General features: G+C 37.7%; 1 protein-coding gene across 1 annotated transcript; it reads right to left on the reverse strand.

The window, feature by feature from the left end:
- Nucleotides 1-473: 473 nt before the first annotated feature.
- LOC149844995 (Disease resistance protein (TIR-NBS class)) lies at nucleotides 474-3828 on the reverse strand. The gene has a single exon (XM_089997415.1). It carries the CDS (start codon nucleotides 3795-3797, stop codon nucleotides 645-647), a length of 3153 nt encoding a protein of 1050 aa, XP_089853541.1. The 5' UTR covers nucleotides 3798-3828; the 3' UTR covers nucleotides 474-644.
- Between the last annotated feature and the right edge of the window lie 14009 nt (nucleotides 3829-17837).

The following is a 17837-nucleotide window of genomic DNA, read 5'->3' on the forward strand; positions in this document are numbered from 1 at the left end:
TTCATGCTTAGCCTTGCTTTTCAGCATAAACACATGCCTTTGGAAATTTTATTCTCTAAGTGAACTACTTGGATCAAAGTTTGCAGCATTATAACAGGAGAACAGTTCAAATTTTGAATCACTCATAATAGAAGCCTGTGCTTTAACTGATGCTCGATTTGCACATAGATGGCCTCAAAAATGATGTCCTGCAGAACACCAAGCAAATGTGCATGTGTTGAACAAGCTATGGATCTCAGGTTCAAGCTCCACCAGAGACTCTGACCATCTTGGCTGCCAAAGATTCAAAAAAGAAAGAAAAAAAATGGATTATGTGCATGCTTGCTTGTGAACATGTGGAAACACCCTTCTGCTGTGTGAAAAGGGATATATGGCTCTTTAGTGCTAATATTTTCTTTAATCAAGAAAGAAACGGCTCTTCAAGACATTCATACAAAAATAAAAAGAAAAGAAATGTGAGGAATCAAAGAGAGTTTGAAAGAAAGAATGGTATTTCATTCATTAATTCTAGTATAAGGCATGGTAATGAAAATTAACGGTCTACATAATGCACATAAAAGTTGGGAAAAATTTATCCGAAGATAATTATGAGATCATGGCAAAATGCCAAAAGAATTGCTTCTCTTCTTGAACTTCTCTTGGTGTTAGTTGCTGTGGGTATTTGTGTGAAACCTTATGAGCTTAGCCAATGTCTCTTGCAAAGATATTGTATCAGGATGATTTAGACCACAAACCACAGTTCTGATACTCAAAGCAGACCGGCAAAGATCCTCTCCTATATCATACTTCCCACTCTTAAGCATCAATTTGGCCCTTGTTTCTAGTACTGTGGCCTTTAAGAGTGTCACTTCATGCCACAGGTTTGCATTCAATGTTGTGTCCGATTGTACTGACCTTCCCCAACAAAAGGATTTTTCGAGCCACTTCTCAACTTTTGAAACCAAAGATTCTTCTGCAGCTTCCAATGCACTAGTGCAAAGATACAGGAGTTCCATTGCAGCACGACACCGGGAGAAAGTGTTGAAGGTGTGAACAGCAAGGGGCAAAGCTACTCTTCTTATAAAGAGTATCAATTCAGGGACCTTCAATTGAACTATTATTGGATCATTCCCAATTCCGAAAAGTAGAAAACATGCTGTCCATAAATGATCCGCATAAGAAGTAATGGTACCTCTAAGACTAACACCCCGGACCATTGCTTGTGCAGCGCTATTACCACCTCTCTTTCGAGCATACTGCTTAATAATGTCATGGAAATGGATCCACCCTTGCTTACTGCTGCTCCTTGCAATTCCAAACCTTACTAACATTGCTGCTGCTTCAGCTACAGATCTCTGAATATGGGAAGTCCTACAGCAACCAGTAATTGCACAGAAACATTTCGTCCATGACAACAATCTGGAATGTCTGCCATGTAACTTATCCACTGCTAATGCCAATAGTGAGATTGGGATTGCAGATGGAGCAAACCAGCCGCTTACCCACACAATACTTGTGGCCAATTTTTCAGGTCCATCCTCATGATCAAAAATGGAGAAGCAAACATCTAAGAGCTGTATAAGGAAAGGGTGGCATTGCAAGACTGGATCTTCCTTCTCCTCATATGAAAGTTCTCTAGGTGGCACTCTGTTAATGGTATCAAGGAGCCGACTGGGATTAACTGGCATCTCTGATTCGGAAAGAATTGCCCCAACAAGCCTAAGCCCAAGAGGAAGCCTACCCAACTTCTCTTCTATAGTTCTAACAGCATCAAGCTCAATGACAGGATACTCTGAATCACGTCCCGTTATCAAAGACATGGCTTCTGAGCTAGACAGGTAAGATAGCTTTAACGGTTCAAGATTCATGACTCGAGGAAGACGGGTTGAGATCAAGACATGAGTTGCTCCACCGAAACGAGGCAAGAGCTCCATGATGTTAACAGCATCCCACCAATCCTTCTCACTCTCTAAGTTATCAATCACCACCAAGTATGGAATGTCTCTTATGAGCTCCCTCCTCACCCTGTGGAAGGCCTCCGCCTCCTGCTCCTCAAAACTCCTAGTTCTGTATTTTCCAGGGCCGACTTGGGTCTCCGTGCCCACATCAAGGCCCAAGAAAGAACACAAATTCAAATAGTTCTGCCTAAGGTATCTAGCTTCCCCTCCTACCCACAAGACTAACTTGTATCTCTGTGCATACCTATATGCATACTCTAACAACAGCTCGGTTTTACCAATCCCAGACTCCCCTGAAACGCAAGCTATACCTTTACCATACAATACACCATTATAACTTCGACTCCTTACATACCTGGGTTCATGTTTGGTCTTTGATGGCCTTTGTTGGTCATTTGGACTCCCATATCTCTGCATCTCAATCTCCTTCTCTGACTCTTTCCACACTACTTGCTCCTTGCCCTTCTTACTCTCTCTTCTCCTCTCTTCTCCCTGTGAATCCTCTCCCCTATCATTGTCTTCTCCTCTCCTCCTCCTACCAACAACCACACTCTTCCTCCTGTTCTTGGTCTTCAGATTAAAGTACTCCCCTTCTCCATCTCCATTAACATCTCCAAACAGCATGAGCTCCAGTTCAAGAAGCTCCTTCTTTCTCCCCACAAAATTATCATTTCTGGGGAATGGGAACTCCTCCCTCTCCGACCTGTCTTTCCTCATCCTCTCCCTCTCCGTGACGCTCCTCCGGCCGAGCCTCACCCCGAGAAGCTTCACCGTGCTTGAAATGCAGTCTCGCCAGCGGCCCGTGTGTGCATCCAATTTCGATCCTTCCACCCTGGAGAGGCCATCCGCAGCTTCCCTCCAGTCCTTCTCCACCCCATCATACAGTACCCACAACTCCCCACCATGCCTCTCCCACAATTCTCCCCTCCTCTCTATGATATCCCTAGTGATGCAATCGTCCGGCCCCAGATCGAAGTAAATTGGGATCAAATTCTTCCTCCCCAGGAAGATCTTGAGCTCTTCGATCGTGTATGGATTCGAGAATGACTTCTTGGTGATGATCACAACCCCGAAGGTCGCCGAGTTTATCACTCTCTCGGCGATGTCATGGCTCCGCGAGTTCCGGTATCGGGCACGATCGGCCGCGAAGCAGGCGATCCCCTCCGACTCCAGTGCAGAACGCATCCACTTGGTGAATCTGAGCAGCAATGGCTTCCTCCCATGAGTCCCAATGTACACATCGCAACCCCTCACCCTCGCGGATGAAGACAATGAGGCTGAGCACGCCGGCCGGTAGGAGCTCTCGCTAGTCCTGACCGAGCTCCCTCCACCACCACCACTCGATCGTCTCCGCCTGCTTCGTCGATGCCTTGCGGGCCTCAGCGCAACTGTGTTGCACCTCTGCGGCTGGTCATCGCTTCCCTCGTCACTGCAGATCGACGAGCAGCTCCCCGACGGGCACTTCTCCATCGATTCCAGCAAGACCACCGAGTTGGAGAGGTCGATTGGTGATGATCCGTCTTCGTCTCTCGGTTCCGCTCGTTCATTGAGGTTGTCGGCGATCCCTTTCAGATCGTTGGTGCCTCCAGGATCCCGTGGCGGATAGGCCAATTGCTCGATCCGTGAGGCGAGAGGATCGACGCCGGCGGATCCGGAGGCAGCAAGGCGGGCTGAGACCAAGCTCGGGGTGAGCTTGGTGGCGGCCGAAGACGACGATCCAATGGAGGGAGGCGTCCGGGGCGAGAAGAAGGGCGACTGGTTCGCAGAGAGGAAGGCCGAGGAGGAGGACGAGAGGTTCCTCACCGTCTTCGGCTCCGAAATCGTCAATGGAGGCGGCTCTTCCTCTCTGAATGAATCCATCTTCTCTCCTCCTCCTCCAAAGAAGACGAAAACTCACTCTCTTCTCATCAGACAAAAACCGAAAGACACCTTTTTTCTTCGCTCTACGAGCAGAATTCCGATCACCCAATTCGGGAAATCGTGAATTAGGGCTAGGGATTAGGGTTTCGAGGTGGAATTCGCGGGATTGGAGGAGTGACCAGCCATAGAAGTAGAAGAAGAAGAAGGAAAATGAAGAACTCGGAAACTCTCTGTGAGATCTTTTCTGTCTTTCCATACACAGTTCGAGTCGTACTCAGTATCGGAATTTCAAACCGCATTTGAGAACATAACCGGTTCTCCACTTCTTTTAAAGCGTGCCTGCACATCAGCATAGCACTGTCCTTCTTTCTCATGACGAAATTACCCTTGTTGATTCTCGATCATTTGAGGGATGCCATGGTCATTAAGTACTTGTGCTCTGATGGGAAAGGGAAAACCACATTTTTTGAATGTTGGGGGTCTGAGGAGGGTAAATTTATGCATATAAAATATAATAGAAAGCATATTCACATATGCAGGTGATATTTTGCAAATACCGCCATTTTATAGTCACATTTTTTTAACCCGATACATTCTCGAGAAAATCATATCACCATTTTTAAATATTACTTATTTTTGTGATATTAACATTTTTGAAACAAGCTGAAAGAAAAAAGTTGAAAATCTCCAAAATTTCATGACTAATAAACTTTTGTAACATTGATTGAAAGATATTTAATAAAGCCATGGAAACAAGGATATCATGGTTTAAAGGACTGGAGTATCCACCAAGTTAGTAGCCTTAAATTTAGATCTTTATCATATTTATGAACATTATATGGGATAGCAGTTGTACCCTATTAGAGAAAGATTTTTTTTTTTTTGATAACCGCAGTGTGGGGTCCCCCACACCCAAGCCCTTATAGAACGAACCAGTGAAAGACACCTGTACACCCGATGGGAGGCAAACCTGGAAAGAAGGGGCCAGCACCTTCTCTGCAGGCCAGCTTCTACTGTGGCAACTATCACAGAAATAAAAATTAACCAATGCATCAATTTAATTGTCATATGTGTTGTAGTTGCAGCCAAATGTGCATAATAAACAGCCCATTCAAATTAAAATTGATAGGTGACATTTTATGAGTGAGTAGCTGTATGGATTAAGAATCTTTTTCAAAATGAAAACAAATCTTCACATCACTTATGGCAATGGACATGCACCCCAAGTTTTAACCTCATCAAGTCTCTTCAAATTGGGACCAGCCAGAAGGATCCCATCACTTGAAATAGGATGAGGTCCATCATACATTCAATCCTAGCCATCCAATCAATGGTTAAATGGCTATGATTGAATGTATGATGAAACCCATCCTATTTCAAATGATGGGATCCGTTTGGCCAGATGGGTGGAGGCTCCTAGGGCAAAGCACCCACATTATGATCATGTTGCCTAAAAAAAGAGATGCTTAAGACACACTGAATTCAGACCTTGTGTTTCCTTGTAAGCATTTAAATTTACTGAGTATAGCAACTTAACATGCTAACTTAGCAAAACCAAAATCATATGCTATGTTCTCTCTCTCTCTCTAGAGTGCATGGAGGGTTTCACCACCAACAATCACTGCTGTCACCAGCCCTTTGTGGTTGTAGGGCTGTCAACGGATCGGGTACCCAATTCATCAGGTTGTACCTCAATCCGTTCAAATAACAAAGTGTCGGGTTCAGGTTTTTTCGGGTCGCAAAAATAAAATCCTAAACCTGGACGCGTACAATTTTAAAAGATTACTTTTACTTAAAATACATATAAAAAACTTGACTCGGGTCTAGTACATGGCGGAAAAGCTGACTCAGGTTGGGTACCCAGCAAAATCAGAACCCAAACCCAAACCCAAACCCAGCCCACATATTGCTCGGGTCAGGTTCTAGTTAGGGTTGGCATTTTTTATGCTTATACTCGTCAAGATGAGTATCCAATACAAACCTGACCCATTGACAGCCCTAGGCATCATATATCATTTTCCACTTGTGGGAATTGTCCACTAGTGGAAAGGGGAAAACCACCTTTTTTTAATGTTAGGTTATAGGAGGAGCTTATCCGTGGAAATTAGAATAAAAAGCAGTCCCAAGTGAAAGTGATATTTTGCAAATATCACCATTTTATCATGATATTTTCTTTTCTCAAGAAAATCATATCAACCATTTTTTTAAATACTACATATTTTTGAGGTATTCTTTATGGCACATTTGGAAGTGAGAAAATAGTAGGAAAGAATAAATTATAACTTTTTCATGCATTTCAAATGAGAGAATTTTTTCAAAATGATTTTTTTTAAGAAGTTTGATTTTTTTTACATTACAGGCATTATCAAGACAAGAATTTTTTTTGTACACACACACACACATATATATATATATATATATGTGTGTGTGTGTGTGTGTGTGTCTTTTAAAATATGTTAAAGGCATGTTAGGCGTTTTGTAAGTAATTAGAAAGGATCTTCCTAGTACTTGCATTTATTTAGCATTGTTTCCATAGACTGAATATGCATGATTTGGTTAATTCAGTTATCATGAGTTAAAAAATCGTCTGATGAAAGCATGATAACAAATATATATTTATTTAAATCTTGGAATAATGCAATATTTTGGATAAAAGTAAAAAAAATGCAGATAAATGTGTGGTTCTTCGAAACTATTGAGATTTTAGCATTTAAACAAAAGTATCTTGATTTTGTTGTGACATGTGCATTCTTACTGGAAAAGCCTTGGGTAAATGCTTTTTATTTTCCCTTATTTTTAATTCTTGTTTCCTTTTTATACTTTTAAATATTATTTTTTTTGTAAATTTTTTTCAAAATCAAGAAAATAAATTTTTTGAAAATCTCCAAATCTTAGTCGCTAATAAACTTTTGTCACCGTCATTGAAAGAGATTTAATAAAACCATGGAAACAAGGATATCATGGTTGAGAGGACTCCAATATCCACCAAGTTAGTGGCCACAAATTTAGATCTAATTCATCATATTTATGAACATTATATTGGATCACAGTTGCACTATTAGAGAAAGGAAAATTAGACATCAATGCATCAATTTAACTTCATGTATTGTTTTGCAGCCTAATGTGCATAATAAACAGCTCATTCTAACTAAAATTGATACGTGTTATTTTATCAACGAATCAATGTATGGATTAAGAAACTTTTCTAAATGGAAACAAATCTTTACATTCATGTGTCAATTTTCTGTTTGCCAAAAGTACACATGGTTGACCATAGTTGCCAGACGAGTATGGGTATGCAATGCTCTCAAAAGTTTTCTACATGTTTTATTGGAACATGTCTCTAAAAATTTAGATACAAGTTTCTAAAAGACATTGCTACTAAGTTTTGATATGCAATTTCTTCGATCATAATATGAGTTTGTAATGAAATTGATACCGATGTATAAAAATTATATTTCATCATTTACCTTGTAAGAATAATGATATTATATATGTTGAGATAAAAGAAATGTTGACAATAAAAGCAAAAACACTAATTATAAAAATAAAATATCACATAATTTCACCATGTATAGCTATTCCAATGAGTCTATGTCTAAGCTACTTGTAAATGCAAAATATTTTAAAATAACCAAATAAAAAATATAAAATAATTTTAAGTTAGTATGGTCAATGATGTAAAAGTTGCCTTATGCAAGAAAATTGTGAAAGGTATATGCAACTATGAGCATGATATCGTGTATATCTTCTCAAATCTCAACCATAGATTAATATAAAAAGTACAAAAAATGTGTTTAGATTGAAGAAAAATAAATAATCTCTCATGACATCCCAAATAGAAGTGATAGTTTCAATGAAAGAAAGACATATCTATTGAAAAATGTGGTAGGTCAGGATACTAAAACTAAATTATAAACTTCACAAAATTCAAATACTATAATAAATTTTATCGATCGAGTATTGTACATTCACATTTGATTAGGGGTGGCAATTTCTGACACGACCCGCCAACCCGCCTCTTAGGCGGGTTCGGGTTCGGCTTAAGCCAACCCGTTTAATAAACGGGTCGACCCGCGTAACCCGTTTATTAAACAGGTCGGGTTCGGGTTGGGGGTATGCCAACCCGGCTGACCCGTTTAATAAACGGGTTAGGCGGGTGGGTCAACCCGCCAACCCACCAACCTGACCCGCCAACCCGCCAACCCGACCCGTCAACCCGACCCGTCAACCCGACCCGCCAACATGCCTACCTGCCAACCCGATCTGTCAACCCGCCAACCCGATCCGTCAACCCGCCAACCTGACCAGCGAACTTGAAAACCCGTTTACCCGACCCAACCCATTTATTAAATGGGTTGGCGGGTCGTGTCGGGTTACCCGTTTATTAAACGGGTCGGGTTCGTGTTTGCCACAGCCGACCCGTTTAATAAACGGGTCGGGTTCGGGTTGAGGTATGCTGACATGCCAACCCGACCCGCCAACCCGACCCGATTGCCACCCCTACATTTGATTGCAAATAAATATAAAATTGTATTACTTTATTTTATTTGAAACAATCACATCTCTTTTTTTTTATAAAAAAAATCATACTTATGAGAGAAGATATACACTTTATACACGATCTACATGATATGCCAATTCAAATATGCAAGTGAAATCTATAACTAAATTAATATTTTAAATTAATATATTAGACCATTCATAATCAATTGAAATATCTAAGCATATTTAGATGGATCAAATTTCAAATAATCTATACTTGTACTTAGAAATAAACATTAATTATAATCAATATTCATTGACATGATTTTAATTAAGATCAAGCTTTTTTAAATAAGCAATTGAATCTGCCAAAAAACTTTGTTCGATTGTTATGCAATTTTGAACATAAAAAATAAAATATTTGCTTTTACCTTAAAAAGACAGAATTTAGAAAATTGAAAAAGCTTTCCAATACATCAAAATTTACAAAATTGTGTAGCTTTCATAAAGTTGCTATATTAAGTGTGATCTAATTTCAGGTTATAAACCAACCCAAATATAGACATTGGATCTAAACAAGAATTTGAGTAAATAATGCACGATGCTAGATCAATTTACTTTAACTTAAACTACCATTAAAAGAGAACTGAACTCAAGCTTTTGTGTTCACCTTTGGTTTAGAAGCACAACTAATGGGGAGTGAGTGAGACAGGGGAGAGGGAAAGAGAGGGAGTCTGGCTGGGGAGGGAGGGATAGGGGTTTGCGCTAAGTAGAAAGGAGAAAGAATGTGGTCGTCTGATGTCCAGATTAGACGACCACTTATGGTTCAACCAACAAACATGTTTTGTCGGTAATCATTTTCCAATTTTCACACACACACACACACACACACACACACACACACACACACATATATATATATATATATATATGAAAAGCATGTATTATCAAACTCTTAAATTGTTTGACACAAATCAAACAATTTTTGCACCACTGATCCCACGTGTGGTCAGCGAGAGCAAATTTTTTACGTTGAAGGCGATTTAGCAATGATATAGACCTCATTTAAACCTTCACTTGTTCGATGATATGAGTTTACGTGTGTGTATATATATATGAAAATTGGTTCCTCCTAACCGTCCATAAAGTGTGGACAATGTTGGAATTTGATGTTTCATCCCATTCCAGCATTGTCCACACTTTATGGACGGTTAGGAGGAACCAATTTTCACACACACACACACACACACACACACACACACACACACACACACACACATATATATATATATATATATATATATATATATATATATATATATATATATGAAAATTGCTTCCTCCTAACCATCCATAAAGTGTGGACAATGCTGGAATTTGATGTTTCATCCCATGTTTGTTAAATCTTACCTTATATATGTATTCAATATTTTCCATTTACTAAGGACCAATTATTGGATCATGTTTTTTAATAGAAAAAATAATTTTATGAGTCTTTTAATTTATGAAAATTCTTAGTCGTTGATGTTTGAAACCTTATAAATATTTGCTCACATGTCATAATAAGATTATTCAAATGCCTTAGTCGTTGGTGTTTCAAATCATTTTCAATTCAAAAATAGGTTCAAGTGCATTTGTTACCTTTAAAACAATATCCTAAAGTGTTTTGACTAAAAGATGATTTAAACTATAGAGTCTTAGCTTTCAATAAAACAAAAATTAGGTTGATTCAACATTGAAATAAAGAGTTATGACAAAAATAAGGTAACATGTTTGACCAAAATTCTATTTTTGGGTAGACCTCACTTAGAGCATTTTTTTACCACAAAAACTATGAAATTTGGTTTTGAGCTTAAAAGATGAATTAAAATAGATGATGTTATCTTTCTAAAGCATCAAATCATGTTTCAGATACTCGAATAGAGAGTTATGATAAAAACAATTTAGCCTATCATAATAGATTCAAAGTATGATTCAATTTGAAACATGAAGATCTGAAATTTCTATATCTAATACATATAAAGCCTCTTGAAGCTCTATCCATTGGATCCTTATCTTCCTAAAACTTCATAGAAACTTTCATCCTTCTTTTAGAAATAAGTCAGTTGTATCTTATGAAGCTTCTAGAAACCATTAATTAAATAAACTTAAACTTCATTTTGGGATATCAAAAACTCATATTGATCTCAAAACCTTAGCCTCTAAGTAAGGTAACTCCAACTAATAAGCCTCACAGCCATCAACAAATAAGATTGTGCCATACAACATTTCTATCCAATCATATTCAAGTTGTTGCACAATATTTGAATCTAGACCTTTGAATCTCAAATCAATAAGATTATAATTCATACCCGTCTTAAAATCTATAAATATAAATTTACCCCTTTAGTCTAACCATGTAGAACTAGAGTAAGAAAGCCATGTCACATTAAGAACTTAACCTAACTTGAATGTCCTTTCTTTGTTGAACCTACCTGCCAAATCTAAGTCTAGATCACCTGAGCCCGTGTCTTTCAGAGGTGTATTGAAATTCGTCACTCGTCTTAGAAGGGATACCTAAGCCCATGGTGAGTTCACTTTCTTCTCATTTTTAATTAATTTATTTAGAGTGTATTTATCTTTAATTTTATATATTTGTCTTTGTTTCATATTTTTTTTTAATGTTGATGATGCCTCGCATCACCAACCTCACCTTTTTTATAAGATTCAAGTATGAGGTATGAACCACATTGCAAGTCACAACCAAGTTATTAAGGATTTCAAGTCTTTGTTGAGGTTGATCCCTACGCAACAAAGGAGGAAAAACTCGCAACTTGAAGATCAAACCCCATATCTCTCTCTCTTTATTTTTAAAATCTGAATCCATTTTGAATTCAAATCTATTTTCTAATTTACTTAGTTTTTCTTTTAAAAAATTTAAGGATCCACTGTGTGGCTGTTAAAGCATACCATTTGTCACTAGTTAGCCTCTTTAGATCCCTAATTGTTTGTGATTAATTGTTTAATTCATTAGGGGTGGACATCAGGATGTCCTGTGTTGACCCACGTAACCAAACATGCCCAACCCAGAATCAGGCCTACCGAAAGTCGCCTGCCCCGATCGGTATATGTTGGGTTTGGTCTGGGCCTGAGTCTTATGAGGCTGGGTCTCATGTGGGGTTGTGTCAGGCCCTTTAAATATTAACTGAGATGACACCTCTTCTTGGAACCATTCTATATAATAACTGGCTCAAGCTATCAGACTTTGGACTGCACAAGGAATAACAAACCCGATCCATCTTGGTTCTAGCTGGTACAAAGTATCCATAGGTACTTAACCCAATGTCTACACCTGTAATTCATGTAAGAATGGCCCATTGCATGTAGTAATTGTGACCAACTACTATAGTTTGTACTTATTTTTTATCAATTATACCTTTGGTTTTGGCTTTAGAATCATAATAGTAGCTTGTCTGGTAAATGTTCATTGTGAGGTAGGGCACTCACCCAGGGGTTTATTATCAAGGACAAGGGGCCCATTGGCATTAAGTGACCCCATTCTTAATTAAGGCAGCTCATCATTAAAAAAAAATTTACTTACTATAATAAGCATTGGTAATTTTAAAATGGTCATTTTTTGTCTTAATTAATACAAGTACTTCTCATTTTTCAAATACCCTTTAATCTTTTATAGGGTGCAATCACATTGCACTGATTTCTTGAACCAACTGGCCATTTGAAAAAATAGAATGCTATCTGGATGTTGCCACATGCAATGCAATATAAGTTTTACCCCAAAATACTTTCGCCTTTTTTATTTATGTGAAGGCATCCTGAATTTTGTACATTTGGCAGATTCAAATGATGGAAATGTGATATTTGAATTTCTCTCTGCCTCACCTGATATTACTACATTTTTTCTCAATGAACACTAGTAAAAATATGTAATTCTCTGACCAAAGGGGCCCTTCTTTCTTGGTTAGAGGTGACCACCTGACATTGAGATGACCACAATCCAAAACCTCTAGAAAGTGTCCCTTATTGCAAGGTCAAAGCTAGGTATACTTTCCGATGCACCCGTGAAAAAATCTTTGTTACCTTACTCTTATGCAATTAAACTACGAAAAGCATGAATAATAAAAACTCAACAATAACATAATTTCATAAAATTAAAGAAAATAACTAGAATATCAATCAATCAAGCCTCCTTTGAGAAATCCTTATAATGAGTATTTATAGGGAATGATGAGAAACCCTAAGTCTATTTCAAATTCGAGATGTATGCATTACATGATAAAATACCTAAATCTAAATAAAAAAATACTCAAATAACCCTAAACTAAATTAGATCCAAATAGATCTCTTATGAACCTTGATCACATGTTGTTTCACCCCTGCATAACTTCCTCATAGGCAAGAGAGACCTCAACAATTTTACCAACTAGAAGTAGGAAAAGAGATGAGTCACTTATGTTTGTTCCGCTTGTAAAGAGCTCATTTAAACTCGTGAAATAGACTAGGCAGATATAACACAAACAAATAGTGTTTCAGCTCATTTGGGCTCATGTAGGCACATTTACTAGTAATAAATATATCTTATGTATTTTTTTGTATCATAGAGTGTAGATGGTTGGAGCATTTGGCCTACAACAAGTTTAGAGTTCAAGTCCTATTGTTTACAACTTTGAAACAATATATTTATTTTGTAAATGATATAGTTTGAGCTTGGGCAAATAGATTTAGAGTCTAAAGTCTATTATTTTCAATTTTAAAAATTGTACTTTTTGTAAATCAGCCAGCTCGAGCCCGACCTGCTTAACTCGAGCTCTACTATAAGAATGAACTGAGCTCATCAACCTAGTTCAGTTTCTTTGGCTCATTTGCCAGCCCTAAGCCCCCAATTGGAAATTTGTGCCTATGCAATCAGTGATTGGGGGGGGGGGGGGGGAGGGAGGCGGTCTCTTTCTTTATATGCAACTAGGGTTGTGATGGGTATCTGACTTATCAAAGTGTCACCAGATTCGGGTTAACCCAAATTCATATGATTTAAAAAGCTTAAGTTCACTTAAAATACATATAGAACACACGAGTCAAGTGGGATTGAGACCGATATCCTATAAAAATCATAGGCCAAGCTCGACCCACATATTACTCAGGTCAGATTGGTGTCTACCTCAATAATATTCAGGTCACGGCCTTTTTATTTGCCCATGCCTAGTATTCCATCTCAGGACAGTCGGATACCCAATACAGACCTGACCCATTGATAACCCTATATACAACAATCAAGAAATACTCCTAAAAATAAATGTTGGATGATTTGATACTTATGAATTCAACAGATAGTCTTTTAATTATTTTTTATTCTGGTTAATCCATTGAAGGTCAGATTTTCCTTTTAGTCACCTTCGCTAGGGATGGAAGTGGACCGGGTCATGGGATAAGCTCTCCACCCTCACCCGTCTCAAAAATTTGCCCTCTATCCCCGATCCATCCCCGTGGCGGGTTTTGATTTTCACCTCCATCCCCGATCTATTGACAGTTTTATGTCCTTCATCTCCGCCCCAAATAGAGCCGGTTCGGGCATATCCTCATTTTTCACCGGTACAGGATTTAAATAGTCTTTTTTTTAGAGTTGTGAGAGGAAGGAGAGAGGAGAGAAAGGAGACTCATTTAGGGTTAGGAAGTAGGAACTTACCGTTAGAAATATATATAGGATTTAAATATTATTTTATAATATTATAAGGGTATAATAATGGATCCCTGTTTCCCCTGGTCCACTACCATCCCTGGCCTTCTCCAAGATGAAAGGAGAAAAAAAAACTTTTTGGGTGTAGGTCGAAGGCAGTTTGCTCTTCTCAAGATGGAATTCAATAGCTATGCCATTTGCACAACCGTTTAGATCGAAAGGGAGGCCTGCTAGAATATTGGGATTCTCATGTCTTTGTTAAGAAAATAACCCTTTTTTGTTCTTTTGGACATTTTTCTAGAATTTGGATATTTTCCCAAGAAAAAAATTGGGTAAATCCAGCAAGCCAGCTTCTTCTCTCTAAAAAAAATCTATTTCTTCAAAAATGAAACTTTTTACTTGTGCCTATTTTTTCATAAATATCTTTCTCATTTGAAGAAAGCATATATTATATAAACCAATAAGTATCTTGACTGTCAATATACCTAATTGAATAACTGAACCACATTAAATATGGAATCTATTTTTAACAACCACTGATGCACAAACTTATGAAAACTCAGTAGCTAATGCATGTCATTATTATTACCATTATTAAGCCCTGTCCCATGCACATGTATTTTTGCTTGGAACCAAAGTACAACTTGAAGATCGATCATCATTAGCCGGTCATTTTCAATCATTTTATAGACTGGACATTTGACAGTGCCTGTCTTACCAACAGTAACTTTATCCTTTACCATGTGACTCAATGTCAATTATAACGCTGTTTTGCTTTTTGCTGCAATAATGTATGTGGTTGTCTTTATTATTGAATTACACTTTGGCTGTCTGACATCAATGGAGTTGTACCATGTTGAAAACGTGAAGAAGGGCATCAGTAAAATTAGTCTCTTCAGCAATAGCTGCTCCTGTATGAGTTGTAGTTTGACACAGTGGACTTGACTTTTAGGCTCTATTCACGCTGGCTGTATCACTACTCAATATATGCTTTATGTGTTTTTTTAGCGTTGTTTGCATCTTCTCAAATAAATATAAAGATCTACCTATATGTCTTAATTAGAACATACAATAATCAATTCCTATGAAATCAAGCACCTAACACATCTCTACAGTCAGGTTTCACAAAAAAAGAGTTTTGGCACACTCATACAAGGAGGATTTTAGTAGGAAGGATTGTGTTTCTCTCTCTATATATAAAGCATGCTAAATGTATTTTTTGGGTTTTCTGGTACTTTTTTCGCAATTCTGACCCCATTGATGTGTTTGGCATGGTTGATTTACTGTGAATCAATGTTTAGATTTGTGTGTGCTTTTATGACAAAACGATATTTAAAGCCTAAAAAATTTACAAAATCTTTTGGCCATTGATTTTTCAAAACTTATAAAAACATACTCATGTATGTGGTCAAATGCTTCAAGAACCTATCCTTATAAAATCAAGCACATAGATCATATCAAGACAAACAAAATTTACAAAAAAAACTCAAAAAACTCATTTAGCATGCTTTCATATATATATAGTAATGCGCTCCTTAGGCCCCCTTTTTCGTTAGGTCTCGTTAGGTCCCTTCAAAAATCATAGTTTTAATTTTTTTCTCACTTCTAATACCGTTGGTGTGATCTATAGGTTTTGTTTAGTGAGAACTGGCTTTTGGATCGCCAAAATCTGACTCGTATACAGGTTTTTTCGGTGATACAAAATCAATAGCTATGAAGGTACCAATTTTTTCATCTCATAAAAATATTTTTTTGTCAAAAAAATATGATCCAAGAGCCACAGGATTGGTGAGCTCAATATGAAACATAATTATATGATTTATAAAATGGTTATGGAGGGGGTTACTGGATTTTATGGGGCACTATCTCTAATTAGTGGTGGATTAAATCCAATCCTCAAGAATGCCTATAAATGAAAACCATGGCATGACAGTTCAACTGAATAGAACATTCTATGCTCAATGGGAGGATTGTAGAGAGCCACACAGTTAGAGATGCGTTGGAATAACTCAATGATTAGAGCATGTGTTCTTAATATAGATAGAGGTTTGAGTCCTCCTTAGCACAAGCTCCATTCGATCTAGTGACTCCGTTCATATCGGATGTTAGAACCATCGAGTTCCTACAGCAGTCCATCATGTGCCTAATACACCTCAAGAAGGAACTCATTTTTATCAAGGACAACCAAAACATGATCAGTTATCTCAACCATGTCAAACTCCTAACTGACACCAGTTGTTGGTCATCAGGTTGACGACAAGGACCTCGTTCAGTTTGTTCTAAATGGTCTTCTTGCCGAGTATGAAAATTTTTCCACCTTGGTTGCAACAAGCAAGGTAACTTCTAATTTCTATGAGATTTATGATCTTCTCTTAAGTCAAGAGAAGAGACAAAGCCTTATGCATTCTAAGGCTCTTGAATCCTCTTAGTCCACTCAAATGGCCTTTGTTGCCTCAAGAGGTCATGGACAAGACATGACTTTTATAGAGGTCGGAGTCGTGGCCAAGAGTGAGGATCAAATCAATTATCAAATCAAGAACCATCCAATGATGGCCAAAATTTGAAAAATCAAATCATCTGCCAATATTGTGACAAACAAAATCACATAGCAAGACAATGTTATGAGATTCCAAAAGCGTTTTCTGCTATGTATTTGCAAAATTGCTCCGATGAATTTTGGCGTCCCAATACTGGAGCTACCAACCATCTGACCATGGATGATCACTAACTCATACACAAATCAGATTATTAGGTATTAGACTCTATTATGGTGGAAAACATTATGATTCTACCTATTTCTCAAATTAGTGATATGATATTATTTTCCAACGGGTCCAAATTTTCTTTAAATAATGTTATGCATGTTCATGCTATTACCAAAAATCTTTTATTAGTTGGGTAATTTACTAAGGACAATGACTACAATTTTATTTTCACTCCTTCTGAATATCTTGTTAAGGACTAGCAGACAGGAGAAATCTGTCTAAGGGGACCAAAAACTATGGTGGTCTATCTAATTAAGTTTGATGGTGCAGGCTCACCAGTGGCATTCATTTGGACAGAAGGATTCCTTTGATCTCTGGCATCAGTGGCATAGACATACAAGAAAAAGGATTTTGAGTCATTTGAACTCTAAAAATCATATTTTATTCAATAAAATAAAGAGGTCTAAGACGTGTGCTAGTTGCTTGGTAGGGAAATCTCATTATCTTCCCTTCAAGTGCTCAGAAATGCATATGTCAAAACCCCTTGAACTTTTGCATACGAACTTTTACCTGGATTTTCCTGTACTCCTTAAATCTCAAGTTTATGAATGTTTTGTGAAGTTCAAATATATTGTTGAAAATTAAACCGGGTTTTGTGTTAAGACTTTACAGTTAGATAATGGGGAAGAGTTTGCAAGCTCAAAATTTGAAACTTTTCTACAAGACAGTGAGATATTTCATCAATTTTCATGCCTCCATACTCCAGAGCAAAACAAAAGGCTTTCACCAAGAGAAAGAAATGGACTTTCCAAAACCTTCAACCCAATCATCAAGCCAACCTTGATTAGAGTTGTGCTATCTATTGCGGTTACTTATTAGTGGCATGCTCACCAGCTCGACTTTAACAATGCCTTTCTGACTCAGAGGAGGTATACATGTGCCAACCTCCAAGCTTTGAAAGTAAATGGTATTTGGGTTATGTTTGCAAATTACAACAAGCCATAAATGGGCTCAAACAGGCCCTTTGAGCTTGGTACCAAAGGCTCAACAATTATCTCCTTAATCATGGTTTTCCATGGTCCAAATCCGATGCTTCTCTTTTCATCTATAAAGGACCCAAGGTTGTGTTATATTTGTTAGTATATGTTGATGACATTGTTTTGACTCCGAATTTTCGCTAAG

This window comes from Nuphar pumila, chromosome 2 (genome assembly GCF_984573655.1).
Source record: "Nuphar pumila chromosome 2, dmNupPumi1.hap1.1, whole genome shotgun sequence".
NCBI classification, from domain to species: Eukaryota; Viridiplantae; Streptophyta; class Magnoliopsida; order Nymphaeales; family Nymphaeaceae; genus Nuphar; species Nuphar pumila.